The sequence below is a fragment of the Anguilla rostrata genome, chromosome 14 (genome assembly GCF_018555375.3).
Source record: "Anguilla rostrata isolate EN2019 chromosome 14, ASM1855537v3, whole genome shotgun sequence".
In the NCBI taxonomy this organism is placed as follows: Eukaryota; Metazoa; Chordata; class Actinopteri; order Anguilliformes; family Anguillidae; genus Anguilla; species Anguilla rostrata.
Genome location: NC_057946.1, coordinates 12,746,861 through 12,764,255, shown reverse-complemented (window position 1 = coordinate 12,764,255; position 17,395 = coordinate 12,746,861). Strand labels below are relative to the sequence as shown.

At 40.4% G+C, this 17,395-nt stretch overlaps 1 protein-coding gene and 1 long non-coding RNA gene across 6 annotated transcripts in view; one reads left to right on the top strand and one right to left on the bottom strand.

The window, feature by feature from the left end:
• Positions 1 to 447: 447 nt before the first annotated feature.
• On the top strand, positions 448 to 6,820 carry LOC135239488 (uncharacterized). Its single transcript, XR_010325385.1, has 2 exons — positions 448 to 487; positions 6,495 to 6,820. It is a non-coding gene; the product is annotated as an uncharacterized LOC135239488 (long non-coding RNA).
• A 6,355-nt stretch (positions 6,821 to 13,175) lies between these two features.
• The window catches only part of edil3b (EGF-like repeats and discoidin I-like domains 3b), a 111,247-nt gene continuing 107,027 nt past the window's right edge, over positions 13,176 to 17,395 (bottom strand). For all 5 annotated transcript variants that reach the window (XM_064308126.1, XM_064308127.1, XM_064308128.1 and 2 more), the window contains one exon: positions 13,176 to 16,280. In XM_064308126.1, coding sequence (XP_064164196.1) covers positions 16,131 to 16,280 — 150 coding nt within the window. In that variant the 3' untranslated portion in view covers positions 13,176 to 16,130. The remainder of the gene's footprint in view (positions 16,281 to 17,395) is intronic.

The window sequence follows — 17,395 nt, the reverse complement described above, 5'->3', positions numbered from 1 at the left end:
ACAGAGGTTGTGCCAAAACGCAATACTTGGGCCCACTGATGAAAGAAAGCCTTAGTTCACAGCTCACAAGACTTCAGTATCACTGTAAAGACTGACAGTGCCATATTGATACAATCAGCCAGGAGAGGGAGAAGGGTGAATGAAACTGACTCGGGAGTGATTAACAAAGCAGAGTTGCTAAGGCATTGTGTGACTCTTGACAGAAACTAATCATCTCACTCACCAATCATCACTGGTACCACTAATCAAATCACAACTAACAGCTTAAAAGAAGGCCAAGACAGACAGTCGGGGTGCATTTTGACTTCGATGCTCCCAGAGTACATGCTACGTGTATTTTCTGTTGCTGCCATATTTTGCCAATAAAGACAGTTTCTACGAAGACCAAGATTTTCTCGTCCGGAACCTTATTTTTCTTACATTGGCGAGCCAGCCCAACGCGAGCTGAAAAAAAGAGGGGAGATTCCTGACATCAGCTTCCCATACGGTGAGTATCATCTTTCGTGATACAGCTTCCACTTTTAATTCAGTTTCACGTCTTCAAAGAACCTACAAGGAAAGGAGGTTTCCTGACTGAAATTGTTGGTAGTAGTCTTTGTTTGTAAGGTGCAGTAGAAGTTGCAGGGTTTAAGTCCATTCATTTCTCTAAAACAACAATTCTAAAGCAACTGAATTGCCGACGTACTGGGTATAGGGAACTGTTTGGAATTAACAAGTTACTAACGCAACTTGCCTGTTTCGTGCTTACAAATCGACAAACTATTCTAAAGTAACAGAATAGGGCCCGACGGACTGTGGCTAGGATTTGTTGCGACAAGCTGTATACATTCCTAAAGTAATTGGAATAAGAGTTGTTGGTTCGACGTACTGAACCTGTTTTTGTGCTTGCAAATCGACGAACTATTCTAAAGTAACTGAATAGGGCCCGACGGACTGTGGCTAGGATTTGTACGCGACAAGCTATACGTTCCTAAAGTAATTGGAATAGTGTTGTTGGTTCGAGGTACTGAACCATACAGTAGGTGTATAAAATATTCCTAAAGCAACTGGAATATAAAGTTTAATTTTGGTTCAACGCACGGAACCAGGTTGCGGTGATTAACGTATCGTACGTATTTGGAATTGTTTTTTGGGTTCGAATCAGCAAGCCCGATTGCTGTTTTGGGAAATAGAGGTTTTGCGCACAGAGGTGGTGCGAGGGTGCTTTCCTAACTCTTTATTAAGTGGGAACAACTGAGAGAATCTATGATAATGGAATCGTTTATTCTTCAGTACATTGCTAAGCACGGCAAATCAGATATGTTGGAGGGAATAGAGAACCAGGAAAAGCCGTATGAATGGGCTGCCTTCCAATTTGATAGGAACACGACCAATAAACTTAGGAAAAAAGTAAGGTTGCAATGGTTTTGAAAGGCGTCCTTGCTTCTTACAAATTAGGCAATAAAACATTGGATGCTCTCAAAGCAGAGAATGAAAATTTGCGACAGCAAACTGGTGAGCTTCTGACCTCGTTACAAAGCCATCAACTTAACGCGAATTTGAATGCCGAAATCCAGCTAGATCTGCGCAAGGAGGTAGCTCAATTACACATAAAGAACGAGGAGCTCCACTGTGAACTCTATGCTACGCAGACAGAATTAAAAAGCGTACGAGGTACGTGCGATTACTTGTATGAGAAGAATAGTAACGCTCCGGGGAACCGGGTTCGGGAGGAAAGTGACGGCGCGGTTTGGAGTGACGCACAAAATACAGGTTTACCTCTGGTGGGGGATGGCAGTTCGTTACGTACCCTAAAATTCCCCGTAGCGCCAGTTCACGAGACCACTACTATTATACCGGGGGAAGGGGGAAACAGAGTAACCACTACAACCACTGTAAAGCCGCTGTCTCCGAGCGAGATTGAGGCTCTCGTAAAAGTATTGGTGCATTTGTTCCCTCAAAGCGAGATCCGGTAGAGTTTCTTGCGAATTTGGAACGTATGGTCGGCCTACATAGATTGACTGATGTTGACGCATGTGTCATTTTGTCTGCTTGTTTACCCCATGCTCTTGCTAGTGCGCTTCCACTGGACATACAAAATCGGGAGGCCAACCAACAACGCAGAAAAACGGGGTTGTTGGACATTTTGGGCACTCGTGCTGTGGATTGGGAAAAGATAAGGAAGTAGTGATGTGTCCTTCTGAACACCCGGCCGCATATCGGCGCGCCTATGGGAAGCCTTTTCGTCTTATAGTGGCATCGCTGGTTTAACACAACAGGATCCCGCATTCAAATCCGCATTGATTGCACAAAGTGATTCGAATACTCGGAGGGCTTTGGCGCTACATATAGATTCGCATGCCGCATACGCGATATCGTAGCAAAAATGACACAGCTATATAACATGAATCTCAGCATTAACCAATCTAGAAAGCAACCAGTGGCTGCACTGGCCGAGACCACATCACGCCCGAATCATACTCGTAAATCGGTGTCGTGGAAAAATGAAGGTTATGTGCCGGAGGATGTGAGACAAGCGAGGGGTGAAAGGCCCCCCTTGTTTAACCCAAACGGGGTAATTTTATGTTATGCTTGTGGAAAGGAAGGACATATTGCCAGGGAATGCAACTCAACATTAAAAAGAACATCTCCATATTCGGAGATTAGCAAACAGCTCAGTGAAATGCAGTGGTTTTACAAAAACTGAGCGCCGAAAACGCTGAATTGCGCGCAGCTAATAAGGGGATGGGATCGAAATGTGCTAATGCTTCAGCATAGGGGTTCCAGGCCTCCGTGAACCACATTGCACCTTTGGAACGAGATACCTATGGTAGGCCAATTGTAAATGTTGCTGTTGGAGGCCGATGCAACAGTTGGCTAGTGGATTCTGGTGCTTCCTTGTCAATTATACACTCAGATAGTCACCCTCGCAATCCCACGAATACAATTACTCTGGAAGGTTTTGATGGTACAGTGTCTATTGCTTCTCAGTCGGACAGTTTGGCTTTTCGAATTGGCAGTGATTCTTTTAATGCTAAGGCTTGGTTCAGTACAACTGGTGATGCTCGCAATAATTTGGGATCAGACATAATGAAGAGGCGAGGATACATAATCGATTATGGCAATAATTGTATTTGGCGCAATACTCAGAGTGGGGATGATTTAGTCGAAATTTCTGACGTGCATGCGGTGTTTGCTATTAAGAAGGCAGAGGATTATGATTTGGATAGCTTGTTGTCACATGATGATACCCAGCTATCAGACCTGTTAGGACAACACAGAGGGGCTTTCGCTAAAAGCAAGCATGATGTGGTCGCATTGATCCGGGTGTCATAGAGGTGAATGTGCAGGGGCGGGACCCACCCCTCTCAGACAGTACAGCTACCCGAATGAAGCAAACCCCTATGTGCAGAGTGCAATTGACTCCCTACTTGAACAAGGTATCATTAGGCCGTGCTTATCTCCATGCCTAGCTCCTATATGGCCTGTACGTAAACCGGATAACTCATGGCGTTTATGTATTGACTATAGGGAACTCAACAAGTGCACCCCCACATGTGCGCCTGTGGTAGCTGCCACACCTGATGTTCTAGCATCCCTTCTCCCAGAAGCTAACTATTATTCTGCCCTAGATGTCTCCAATGGTTTCTGGTCCATCCCACTGCATCCTGATTGCCAATACAAATTTGCATTCAAATTTAAAAATACCCAATACACTTGGAATGTGCTTCCACAAGGTTTGCTAACTCACCGACATTATTCCACCAGTGTTTGGCAAATGTGCTAGGTTGCTTTTTCTAGACCAGAATGTCTCATTCAGTATGTTGATGACCTATTGTTGCAGACTGCAACAAGGGAGGAGCATGTCAGTTTACTTGCAGAACTGCTTCACCTCCTTGAAGAAGCAGGAATCAAATTGAATCCCAAGAAAGCGCAACTTCTCAAATCGGAAGTAACTTATTTGGGCATTAAATTACCAAAGGGGCGCACTCCTGATCCACACAAGGTAGAGATTATTCAGCGACTTCCAGTTCCAGTTTCAGTCACAGCTTTAAGATCATTTTTGGGGATAGTCGGATTTTGTAGGGACTTTATTGAAGGCTTTGCTGATATTGCCAGACCGCTTAACTCCTACTTTCGGGAAAAGAAAAAGTCTGATGCTTTGGATTGGGGTCCAGAACATCAAACGGCATTTGAAAAATTGAAAGATGCGCTAATTAAAGCTCCTGCATTGCGTAATCCAGACAGATCACAGCCATTTATTTTGCAGACCGCAGCCACTGAGGAAGCTCTATCAGCAGTTCTGTTGCAGGAAGTTCAGGAGAATCTGCGGCCCATTGCATATGCCTCCCGTGTGCTCTCTCCGGTTGAGAAAGCATTTGACTCATGTAACAGGCACCTTTTGGCAGTTCATTGGGGAATGTCCCATTTCGAGTACATTTACGGCTTTAATGAAGTGACACTCCATACTCCCCATACACCCCTTCAGCTTCTTTTGAATGGCAAAGTGAAAGGAGTATCTAATTCAAGATTAGCACGATGGACTTTGGATCTGGGTTCCAAAAATTTGAAAACTGTGTACAAATCTTCATGCATGTTACCCCGTACACTTCTCTATGAGGTGACCCTCACACTTGTGACACTAAACCTGTCCAGCCTCTGGACAGTGTCTTTGAAGTGTGCGCTATAGAAGGAGCCATTGATGTATATGTGGACGGGTCCCGATATTGGCAGGATGGTCAGTATCATACTGGCTTTGCGATTCATTCGGACAATGGGGATTTCCTTTACAGATGTCCATCTCATTTCTCAGCTCAGAAAGCAGAAATTTCAGCAGTCCTACAGACCTTTTCAGTTTTTCCAGATTCAGACTTAAACATCTTTTCAGACTCTGCATTTGTTGTTAACTCTCTCACTGAGTATTTACCCATTTGGCAGAAAAGGGGCTTCACCAGCGCTGATGGCCAACCTTTAAAACAGGTCGGACCCATACAGGCTTTGTGGACAGCAGCCAAGTCCTGTACACATAAGGTTGCTCTATTAAAGGTGAAAGCCCATCAGAAGAAAGGAGTAAGCCAACATGGAGATGGTAATTTAGCTGTGGACGAGCTAGCAAAGAAAGCAGCTGTAGCAGGAGACCATTCCATGTTCTGGAACCGGAACCAGAACTAGTTGCTGTGGTAAACGTCAGGGAACCGACAGACCTTAAGGTTGCGCAGCAACGGGATCCAGTTTTGCGGAAGCAATCAAGCAGAAACAGAATGGGGAGGCAATTTTGGAGGGCCCATTGACTCTGTTTGATGCACAACTCTGGTCCATGATTGCATGCTGTTGTACACTGGAAATGCCATTCCAGTATGGATCCCACCCACAGAATTGCGGAATGATATTTTGTATCATATCCACAATCAGGGGGGGCACTTAGGTATAGAAAAACAAAAGACCGATTAAAAAACATGTTTTGGTGGCCAGACGTTGACAAAAATGTGAAAGATTATTGCACAAATTGTTTAACCTGTGCCCAGATTAATCCATCACCAGTGAAAAGGAAAGGCGACTGAGGCCCACGTGTCTACCGAAGGACCGTGGACAAATTTGCAGATCGATTATGTAGGTCCACTCCCTGCAGCTAGAGGAGGCTACAGGTACATTCTCATCATAATAGATACATTCACTAAATGGATAGAGGCGTTCCCAATTAAGTCCGATACCGCATCCGCCACAGCCCGGGTATTATGGGAACAAGTCTACTGTAGATGGGGTCTGCCACTTAGCCTGGAAAGTGACAGAGGCACGCATTTCACAGGAAAATTCATACAGACTTGGCAAAACTACTTGGGATAAAGCACCAACTACACATAGCTCACCATCCACAGTCTTCAGGCGGGGTTGAACGAACAAACAGAACACTCAAAACCGCATTGAGAAAAAATGGTATTGGAAAATGGCACCAATTGGGCTCAAAATCTCCCTAGTATTTTGATGTCTGTGCGAGGGGTTGTTCACAAAAGCACAGGATACAGCCCCATGAATTGATGACAGGGAGGGAATGCGAATGCCAGAACATCTGCTACTAGAGGTGCCGAGACCCATGATAGAGGGATGGGCGACTGAAACCTTTCTGAAAAACCTCTGTTCTTCTTTACCTGCTATGTACCAGCAAGCGGCTCAACAGATTGGCTCGATTCAGAAATACAACAAAATGTATTATGACCAACATGTCAGTGAGCAAAAATTTGAGCCGGGAGATGAGGTAATGGTAAAGAATTACCATCATGCTGGGCCATGGTCAGCTAACTGGAAGGGCCCATACACAGTCATTGACAAATGTGGAGAAACTGTATATAAAGTCCAGTACAAGGCAACAGCACGACGAACCACAAACAAATGGTTTCATGTGGATCAGTTAAAATTCTACAAAAGAACAGAGAATAACTGATCGCACGTCATGTTTGTGTCTGTCTAAATGTTGGGGGGTGGGCACTGATTTTTGTGTACACTTTTATTTTTTTCAGATCAAGCAGGAAGATAGGAAAAGAACGAAGATGCGAGGGAGTGTCCTAATGTTGATATTGCCGATGACAGTGGCGATGCTCCAGGAATGCCCAGAACAGCAACCCGCTCCCCAGTCAGGCATAGTGACAAGACCATATCCTGGAATCCTGATCAACAACGTCCAGTGGGTCCATGTACCAGTCCTGGTGAACCTGACAGCGTGGTCTCCAGATGTTGATGAGCTGTGCAAAGGAGAGAGTGTGGCTGACATCTACAAGGACCTATTGACAACGGCGTTTCTGAAGTACCATGGTGCGGTGGCAACCAGGTCATCAATGGAAAAACAGGCAGAGGGGCCCCAAACTCCACATTCAACGGGAACCCCAGTAGGGCGGAAATTATTGGGGTTCATGGACAGTGCACTTAGCGCAACTGGAGCTGGGTTGGGAGTGTCTAACTGGATGGACAGTCAACTTTTAAGGAAGAATGAGGGAAAATTGAAGGAATTAATTGGTTCACAAGTTCTCCAAACAGATGCGTACTTGCAGGAAGGACTGATGGAGGAGAAGACGACGGTAAACAACATCCATACCATTGCAACTGCACTATCAATTATCACTCAGAAGACCAGGAAAGCTTTTAAATTTATGTACAAAGACACCATCATCATTTCAATTACCAAAAAAAAAAAAAAAAAAAAAAAAAAAAGTATTATTATTTTTATTATTTTTGTTATTGATATTGATATCATAAAAAAAAAAAAAAAAACACACCTTATTGATTTAAAAAAAAAAAAAAAAAAAAAAAAAAATTATTATTATTTTTATTATTTTTGTTATTGATATTGATATCATAAAAAAAACACACCTTATTGATTTAAAAAAAAAAAAAAAAAATTATTATTATTTTTATTATTTTTGTTATTGATATTGATATCAATATTAAAAAAAAAAAAAAAAAAAAAAAAAAAAAAAAAGGCAGGTATCTACAACACTGCATAGAAAGCAATGTTTATTCATTATCATTGTTTCACTGTTATGACCACCCTGTACTGTCTGGCCAAATGTCCATTTTTTTTTCCTTCACCCATTTTTTTTTGTTTTAAATGCATCTTTTCCCCCACCACTCATTACACTGATTGTCACACAGCAAGCATTATCATACACCATTCGCATCACACCAGGTTTTTCTTAAAGCACACATATCTCCTCCCAACAAATATCATTTCAAAACACCCACTTCTTCACACATGTATTGGTTTCTTATGCTTGTTGAATACTTTCATGGTCGGGTTTGGTTACCTCTCTCTCTCCTGGTTGTAAGTCAGTAATGGATTAGAAGTCACAGTGTGGTTGGTCTGTGACTGGGACAAGGCAGCAAAAGCTTTCATGGGACCTAGGCGTGTGAGGCACAGTAATAGTCCAATGGCGAGGGGTGTATCCCGAGATGAGGGCATCACCCAGAGGCCATCAGCAGTTGAGAGCGACCCGCTGGGAGGGTATCCGGAGAGGCATGTGAGTAAAGGATGCTCTATGCCATACCAAGAAACCATACTGCTGGACTAACCGCAAGAGTATCCAAATGAGTGATGGTCCATGTTCGCAAATAAACCATCAAAGGGGGGATATGTAAGATTTTTAGTTCAACTACAAATCTTCAATACAGAGGTTGTGCCAAAACGCAATACTTGGGCCCACTGATGAAAGAAAGCCTTAGTTCACAGCTCACAAGACTTCAGTATCACTGTAAAGACTGACAGTGCCATATTGATACAATCAGCCAGGAGAGGGAGAAGGTGAATGAAACTGACTCGGGAGTGATTAACAAAGCAGAGTTGCTAAGGCATTGTGTGACTCTTGACAGAAACTAATCATCTCACTCACCAATCATCACTGGTACCACTAATCAAATCACAACTAACAGCTTAAAAGAAGGCCAAGACAGACAGTCGGGGTGCATTTTGACTTCGATGCTCCCAGAGTACATGCTACGTGTATTTTCTGTTGCTGCCATATTTTGCCAATAAAGACAGTTTCTACGAAGACCAAGATTTTCTCGTCCGGAACCTTATTTTTTCTTACAGTACTCAACAGGCAGGATGGTCAAACTAGACAAAAACGTCTTAGCTGGACAGTTGACAATGGGACTGGCCCAAAATAAGGAACACTGGAGTACACTTTGCTTAGGGCAAAATACACTGTTTAATGAAGAGGGTAGACTGACGTTTCAATGCCTACAACGTTTTCCTCAGAGTCAAAAAACACTTTTTGCCCTGTGTGGCTGACACTTGTTGTTTTGCTATAAAATGGTGCATGGACTTCGTTATGAAGATGCAAGAGTAAAAAAAAAAAAAAAGGATGTGTATCTGGGGAAAAGCCCTTGCTATCAATGTTGCCAATTTGGCTATTTGGCGACTTTGTCGCTAGACCTTCTCCGATCAAAAAAAGAGCCTAGCGACAAATCTAGTGACTTTGAGCAGCTGGTTTCCTCTGAAAATTTGCCAAAATGGCTTGGTGGGTCTGCAATCTTTCCTGCGCTTCCCATTGCTCTACAGCTCACATAACAGTGGCTTTTTAGTGAGTGCAGCGAGAAGCTAGTCAACTGTCCACAAATGGGAGGTTGAGGGGGTTCATATTCTTATTGTCGAGGGCTACCTGCTTTATACTTAGGCAAATGACCACTGATTGAAGTTAACAGGCACTGTTCTTTCTTAAATGGACAGATCTGCTAACTGAAAACTACGTGCTCTGATGAGCATCTCGATGAGCTAAATCCATTATTATACTGCAGCTTGTCTGCACTCATCTGAAGGGACCTACAGCTGGGCAGCTAGCTAGGATATCAGTAAGACTTTCCCATTTAGGAGGTTCTATGTATTAACGAATCAGACGGATGTATCTGTTTCCATGGCATTTTTAGATGAGCCATTGTCATTGTACTGTACAGTTATAGTCACCATTACTAAATCAACCAGAATTGTTATGAAAAACACCACACACAAAGTATTATATAATTGCATCTCACAAGAACCATTTCCCAGGTAGCCCTGCCCACCGTTTAGCCAAGGGGGGAAAGTAAGCCAATCTCAATCTCTTTTGTTATAGCAGTATTTGATCTGCAACTCAAGGGCAATACAAAAGTTATTTAAAAAACAACTTCTGTTTACATGCTCACATTACTACATCAGACAAAAATATGCTTACAACGCAGTTCAGCTTTTATTTGCTTGTCTGTAGTCATTCACTAGACATTCCTGACTGTGCCCTGTTTTTGATTGACCAAACCCTGGCAAACCCTCTCAGTTGGCAGACAAGTTTTGTTTGCCTTGATTTCTAATGGTAGGCTCAATGGCCTGGCAAATGTGAATACCACGGATATTCCCGCTTCAAATATATTTTACCATTAGAATATTGGCAGGAGACTTTTCAATGAGCAGAAAAATCCTCAATCATTTGATTCTAATGTCTTCAATCCATCTGGAGGTGGGAGGGGTGGTGTTCTCTCCTCTTCATGTGCTGTTTAGTCACATCCTTTCCACTGTGATCCAGTCTGTTCCTCTGTCCCCTTTGGTGAGAAATAACCCATCAGAGGAGAAGGATGGGGTGGGGGTCATCTAAATCACAGAGACTAAACGGGCCGTGTAATCTGCTAATTTGCTATGGGCATTTTTGAATGAACAAGGCATTACAGCACTTATTTCATTTCTGTGAAACCTTCTCTGTTTGTCTGTTCTGAGACTCGTTAATCAAATTGACCTTCTGATGTTATTCCTGGGCCTGAGTTCAGTTTCTGTCATATGTGTAACGGACACTCCTTTGCATTATCACAACAAGATCTTCAGTATTTTAGGCAGATATCTTGCGTACTGAATATTTTTAGCCTTTTACCTGTAATCATAATGCCAGCTGCATCTGCACAGGAGTGGAAGGTGAACAGTTGTCTACTTAATCAACAGTAAGTGTGTTGGACAGTTACAATGTTGCAATCCTCTCACCTCCCTTATCTGCCTTTCTAAGTTTAAATTGTTGGATATATGACACGGTTTCATAACACACAGGACCTTCTGTTCTACAATCACAATATTGACAAACTCAAATATTCACTCTAAGCTCTATGGCATTTTGGCTGTTGATCAAAATGAACTTAAATCTGTAAAACTAAATGTGCTTTCAGTTAAGATCTACTCACTTCAATTAAACTTGAGCGAAATATTTAGTGTTTATCCCTTTATACCAGTGGTGTCAAACTCGTGCCATGGAGGGCCGTGTGTATGCAGGTTTTCATTCCAGCCTCAGATCTTGATTATATAATTAGTTAAATTATTTGCTGAATTAGGGATGCAGGTTTGTGCACAATGGTGACCCGACGTCTATGGTGACCTGCATTGTCTAAATAAAAATTTTCTTATATTCTGTGCTTCAATGCAGTTAAACGCATATGGCTGAATGAGTAATTGGACTCAATTAAGGCAGCATTAATTGGTTGGAATGAAAACCTGCATTCACACGGCCCTCCATGGCACGAGTTTGACACCACTGCTTTATACAATGTTATTCTTGTGGTAAGTTTCACAACAGCATCTCACTGAAAAACAAAAGCAAATGCACAAACAATGATATTCTAGACAGGTGTTGAAAAGCTTTTGGATTTCACCATCCTGAGGCACGGCCCTGATTTAAAAAAAAAAAAAAAAAAAAAAAGCCTGTAATTTCTTTGATTGCTTTTGACATCATATACCTTGTGTATTCCCAACAACAAACAATATAGAAAGTTCAGTCCTGTCTTCACATGGATGCTTTTGATAAGTGTAGTAGTAGTAGTAGTAGTAGTAGTAATAATAATAATAATTATTATTATTATGTGTTGATTTATGAACAGACTTGAACATGCTTCCCTAATCAACATGTCATCATTGCATTGCTCGATGAAGCCTCAGTGAGTGTGTTTGCTACAATTTAACATGCACATAAGTCTCTACAAGTCACATTGGTGACTGACTGTGTTTTGGGTCCAGTAACTGTTTAGTGTTAGTACATCAGTGGGTTTTGCTCTTCAGCAAATCACAAAGATATGACATGATTGAAATGTGTACCGTCTGTCCACATGCCAAATGCATATGTATATAGTTATGAAGATGTGCAAGCATTGCATTGCCAAATAAATAATCTTTAAGTAGTCACATTTCTAAGGCTTTGTGGCATATCATATTGAATACAAACTGTATAAAGTGTGGCAATTGAAATTTCGGTATAATGGTGCACTGTCAAAAGTGATTATGCCCACATTAGAATAAGTGGATTGATGTGGCTTGGACTGACAATCTGCTCTGTTTCCTGAAACTCGATGATGTGCTGTCAAAACATATTTCACTCTGTTCTACATTCTTTTGTCACCCATGCATTATAGGCAAAACTAATGCATTAACAGTGATAATTATTTAAATTCCTGGGCTTAGGATCTGCTGGTTCTCATTGTTACCGTGAATCATCACACCTAGTTTACTGGCTTTAAATTGGTTGCTGATTTTAAGATTAAAAGAGAAGTCAACAGACCTTCTAGCCAACCAGGGTCATAGTTGGTCAGCTCTGCTATTTATCTCTTTAAATAGAGATATATAGTAGTTCATATCAGATTTGAAATTCATGTCTTCAACAGCTCTTTTTAAATATCAGTAATGGCATGTTTTTTTTTACCGTAGGTGTATTCTTCAGACCATAATTTTTCAAACCACAATCTGTGGGAATTTATTGAAACGATTCAGAATGCATTCGTTTCCCATTATTTCTCAGGTCCAGTTGATTCTTTACACATTTGTCTGAATTTCAATCCCCTATGCCAGAGAGAGAACATTGCTTTTTGAAAATAAAACCTTTTGTTGACTCTTAAAGATAAGTGCTTTTGAATTACCGCAATAAATAATTGCTTGGGGATTAGCGTATCGCTCAAGTAACCAATTTTATTGTTTACTCTACATAAAGACTCCCATAAAATATGGATTCCTACTTCTTCAGCTTGAATTAATTGTGGCAGGTCACAATGTTTATATATCTTTTTACATCTACCATGGTTTTATTATGTTTATGGATTTATTATGATATGTTTTATTAAGGTTAATTGGTAATCTGCTCAAGTGAGTATCTTAGTATGATACTACCTTGAAAGGCGCCACAGGTTGGCCCATTGCATGTGGCCCTGTACTGAGTGATTAATGCCCTTTAAAAATCATATGCAGGTCCTCAGCCATTTTGGCTCATCTGCTGGAATTTCTGCTTAATCTCTGCTTGAGCTACTCTGTGCCTAGGCCTTTGACCAGCCGTGGAGCATTTCACTGTTGAAATACTTTCAAACCTGGCCCCCAGCCATTCTTCCATGTGCTACACTGAACCACTGAGAAATCATTCTACAATCGGGGTGTAAATGGAGTTCCATAATATTTTCTTGTCAAATATTACAGTCTTGATATGGGATAAGATACGACAGAAATCCATATTTAACTATACATAGAAAACTATAAAACGATTTAGTATTTTTTTCTTTCCATTCCTTGGTGGTGAATATTGTAGTTTGTGATGATTTTATGTTTACCTACTGTGTGTGTATGTATGTGTGTGTATATACATATATTCTGGAACTGAAATAGTATTTGGTAACATGTTTTCAACTTTAGGAAATTGTGCGACTGAAAAACAGAAGCTGGTTGGTTCACAGACATTTTGTTTTTATTATTTGTCAAACCAAAGAGCTTTCCTTGAAGTGACCACATAGCTATACACAACAAAATCCCCAATCGTCTTTCCCCCAACAAACTTTGACAAATCAGTACATAATCATTATATTTTGCCAGATAGCACTTGTTATTCACACTGAAATGATGACATTAGATAATGCAGACACCAAAAGAAGAAAATAAATCAAACTCAATTCACAGGCCATTTGGTTATCCTTTTCTTCACACGGGTGGACTTCCTCACAGAAATCACAGGGTACATTACACAAAGTGAAAGACCGCAAACTACTGGAAACAACATTGAACTTTTACTCAGGTACGTCAACTGATTTTGTCTCCCTTTGCAATGTCATGGCTTTATGTATTTCTTGCATATAAAAATAAATATTGAAGTTGCATGGTTAGAAAAGCAACCACAGGTGACTGCGATAACAAAAATTAATAATTTTCTTGGATAATAGTGGCAATGCCAGAGATTCTACTGACACACCATTCCTCTGCTCATATTCTCCTCCTGCCCTCTTTGCTTCTTAAATACAAGAGGTTCTGGTTTATAATGTGTTGCTGGTGCTGTCTCAAGAACATAAGTATACATACATGTGCATGACCAAAATAGGCCATTCACCCACCTAGGTTTGTCATCTACCTACGCACTAGAGAGCATCTTAAATCACGATGGTCTCTGCCTCTACTACGATGGTCCTGGCAAGCTGTTTCATACACTGCCAACTTGTGTAAAGAAATATTTCCTGATATTCCAATTTAATCTGGAATTTACAGTATACAGGACATTCTTTTCAATACTGTCCTTGGTTACTCCCCTTCATTTAAAGAATTTTAAGAAGACGCATCAAAGTGGAATGCTTCGACTTCTATAACAGGAGCACAGAACTCTCAATTTTAATACAGAGATGAGAATCTAGTGAGTCAAATGAACATTTGAAAATACCTTACAGAAGATAACTGGGCCGAATGGCCTTGGACAACACAACCGTAAGAGGGCATACAGTAATAAGACTACATCATCTCAAAGGTGTCATGGCTATCTTGATCATAACAAAAATGTAGGAAACTGCATGAAACTGGTATATATACAGTGTAAAATGTAAATAATGTTGCACAATATACAATTAAAAACACAATAGTATTTTTTTAATGACATTATGGTATCTAATACAATTATTTATATACTTCAAGCAGATGTCAGAAAATAATGTCCCCACACAATTAATTCTCAGTGTACAGTTAATCATTTGTTTATTTCCAATCAAACTTGTTAACTCTTCCATATTACCTTTAACATATCATTCCACAGGGTGTTGGAATTCTGGGATAAGACCCAGAATTCTGCCAAGGAGGTATTTTATAAAAATGTTGTGGCAATTCAATAGACGAGATGTTTCGACCCAAGGTCTAGTATACACTTCAGCTATGGTAACAGTCCAGTTGCAACATGTTTTGTTGCACTGTCTGGTAAAATAATTATCATGAAATTGGTTTAATTCAATCCACTTCATTTATATTGCTTGAACTGTAGCTTTTCACAACTATACATATTTTGAATGATTCATGTAGTGGTGCAGATGTAAAGGAGAACATACAGGTATATGGTACAGATATATGGACATACAGTACCAGCAACTACAACTGTTCCTGATAGCAACCAAAACATGAAATTGTTCAACTTTTATGTTATGTAAAATTTAGAATGGAATATAGCTTGAATATACTAGAATAAAGTGGATCCAATGCAATCTTTATTATAGAATTAGCTGTTTGGGTTCTGGTTTTCTTACATTTGTTTCAAGTGCTTTCAGACACAAATGATGAGTTCTTAAATATATTAAGCAATTTACACTTAGGCATATCATAGAACTGTGGGTAAAAAAAAATGAACAATATAAACAAGTGGCTTCTATCCTGAGCTTTTCAAATTTAAATTTGAGTGAAATGAAATTGCAATGCAAAACAAAGGGAAGAAAATTCACAATTTCAGCATATATCCTACGCATGTGAAGTCCACAGCAACTGTTACAAATACATATTTAAAATAAATTTAAAAAAATGAAAGTTGAGACAATTAGGGCATTTATTTTACTAATATCATTTAACTCTCTGTGATATCCTTTTTAAAAGTAGTACAGCTGATTGTATTTAGGTCTAAACCTCTGCAGTGTATGTCAGGAAATATAACAAAAAAGACATAAAAATATATACTCTTAAATCACACTGTCGACTTTGTGTATTGCAAGCCTTTTCAAAAAAATGTTACGATATGCATTAAATACCATGAGTGTACCATGCAATTATTGTTAGATGGTTATTTAATGTAGAGTCATCCCACCCCAAAATACAAGAATGACAGTAATGTCCATTACGTGTTATAGTAAAAAGTACAAATGCATTGCATAATATTAGTGGTTACCTTTTTATAATAGTTCCTAACTTTAAACAACTTTTTGCTTTCTAGTCGGACATGAGCACTGTTCAAAGCTTATATAGCCAAAGAGGCAATTCAGATCACTCGAGTCTTTTTTAGAAAGTAACACTGCAGCTTGTATGGCCATAAGTTTTAACCACAGTGTGAATATTTCCCCCCAGACTTTAAACAAATACATTCCATACAGAAAAGCAAAACTAAAAGAAATGTTGACATTTTATTATTATTATTATTGATAATGATGACAATAATAATAATAATAATAATGTCTAGAAAGGACATATATTTGACATGGGCAGGTTTAGATCATTATACAAAACACAAAGTCCTGCCAATCACAACCAAACACTCTTGGGGGAAAAAAAGCATCAGAAATAGATTGTTTTGTACAGGTTTCACACAGTTTCTATCGAGACGCTGGAGTAATCTTCAATATTCCAGTATTCCAGGGGCCTGGGTGCTGGGGCAGGGGGGCGTTGGGGGCGTGGCTCAGTCTTCCTCCGTGCACCCGAGGAGCTCGACCCGCAAAGTAATCCGACCGTACCAGGACCAGGGGAGGATCCGCACAAAGCGGCTGTGGATGGGCGGGTCGATCACGTTCTTTCTGTGCGTCTCATTGTCAAAGTTTCCTTGGAATATCTATGAGAGAACAGACACAGACGATTGAACAAAATGGCGTCGCGATGAACACACAGTGAAAATAAAGCGTGTAACACAAGTAATTAAAAAGAGACAAAGATACTGAACTGGCCCAAGTAATGAACTCTTTATGCTTTAAGTTGAAAGATGAATACTCTGTATTGCTGAGCCTAAAGTTTTTAAGGCACAAAATTTTGTAACCAGCATCTTCTCTGCCAAGATCAGGGAGGAGTGCAGGGATTGTAGTATCCCTGGAGATAGGTGGTATCCCATATAAAATTTAAAGAGATGCAAAGCATTCAAACATGGACAAAAAGTCCTCCAAATTTTATAGTTAATACATATAAAAACATACTGATGGACAGTTGTTTACTGACGCACGGACCAAACAGTGTTCAAAGGCTATGCTGACTCAGCAGAGCGCACACATCGGGCTATTTGAGATTCCGTTGTCAGCTGCCGCAGGTGTGGTCTCTGTGGAGAGCTGTCAGAAAACACACGCTCTCTGCCTTCGTGCTCAGCTTCATGTGAAAAAAATAAGACATGTTCTGCAAAGCACAACCCCACCAAAAAATCCTGACGTGCATAACATTGGGCCATAACTTCTCCTTGGCTTGTTCTGTTTTGCAATTTGCATAGCGCTAAGAGCGAAGTATCTGAAGTCATAAGGTTAAATAAGCGCTAAAATCAGTATGTTTTACTCTGACAGAGTGCATTGAATCCCTCTTGGATTTGTATGAAATACACAGAATACACTCAGATTGCTGTTATATTGACCCTGTGCAGTAATGTGCTTCCTCCTCAGCTTTGAATGATGAAAACAGACAGGCGTTCCTTGAGGCCGCATATGTATTTCCGCGCATCACTCAACCCACCACTGCGTGGCTAAAGGCTATGGATGAACCACTGTACTATTAAATTGAATACGAGTCCCTTGTCACAGTTGGAGTAGGATGCAAACCTGTCATTCAGTGAAAGCGCAGAGTCAAGTTAAATCCATGCAGCGTGGCTTTGAAGTAGGGGAAGAGCGACTGTAGAACATTAGATTTAATCAGTGAACCAGTACTGTTCCCTTTGCTCCCAACACAATCACATTACTAACCAATCCAGCTAAT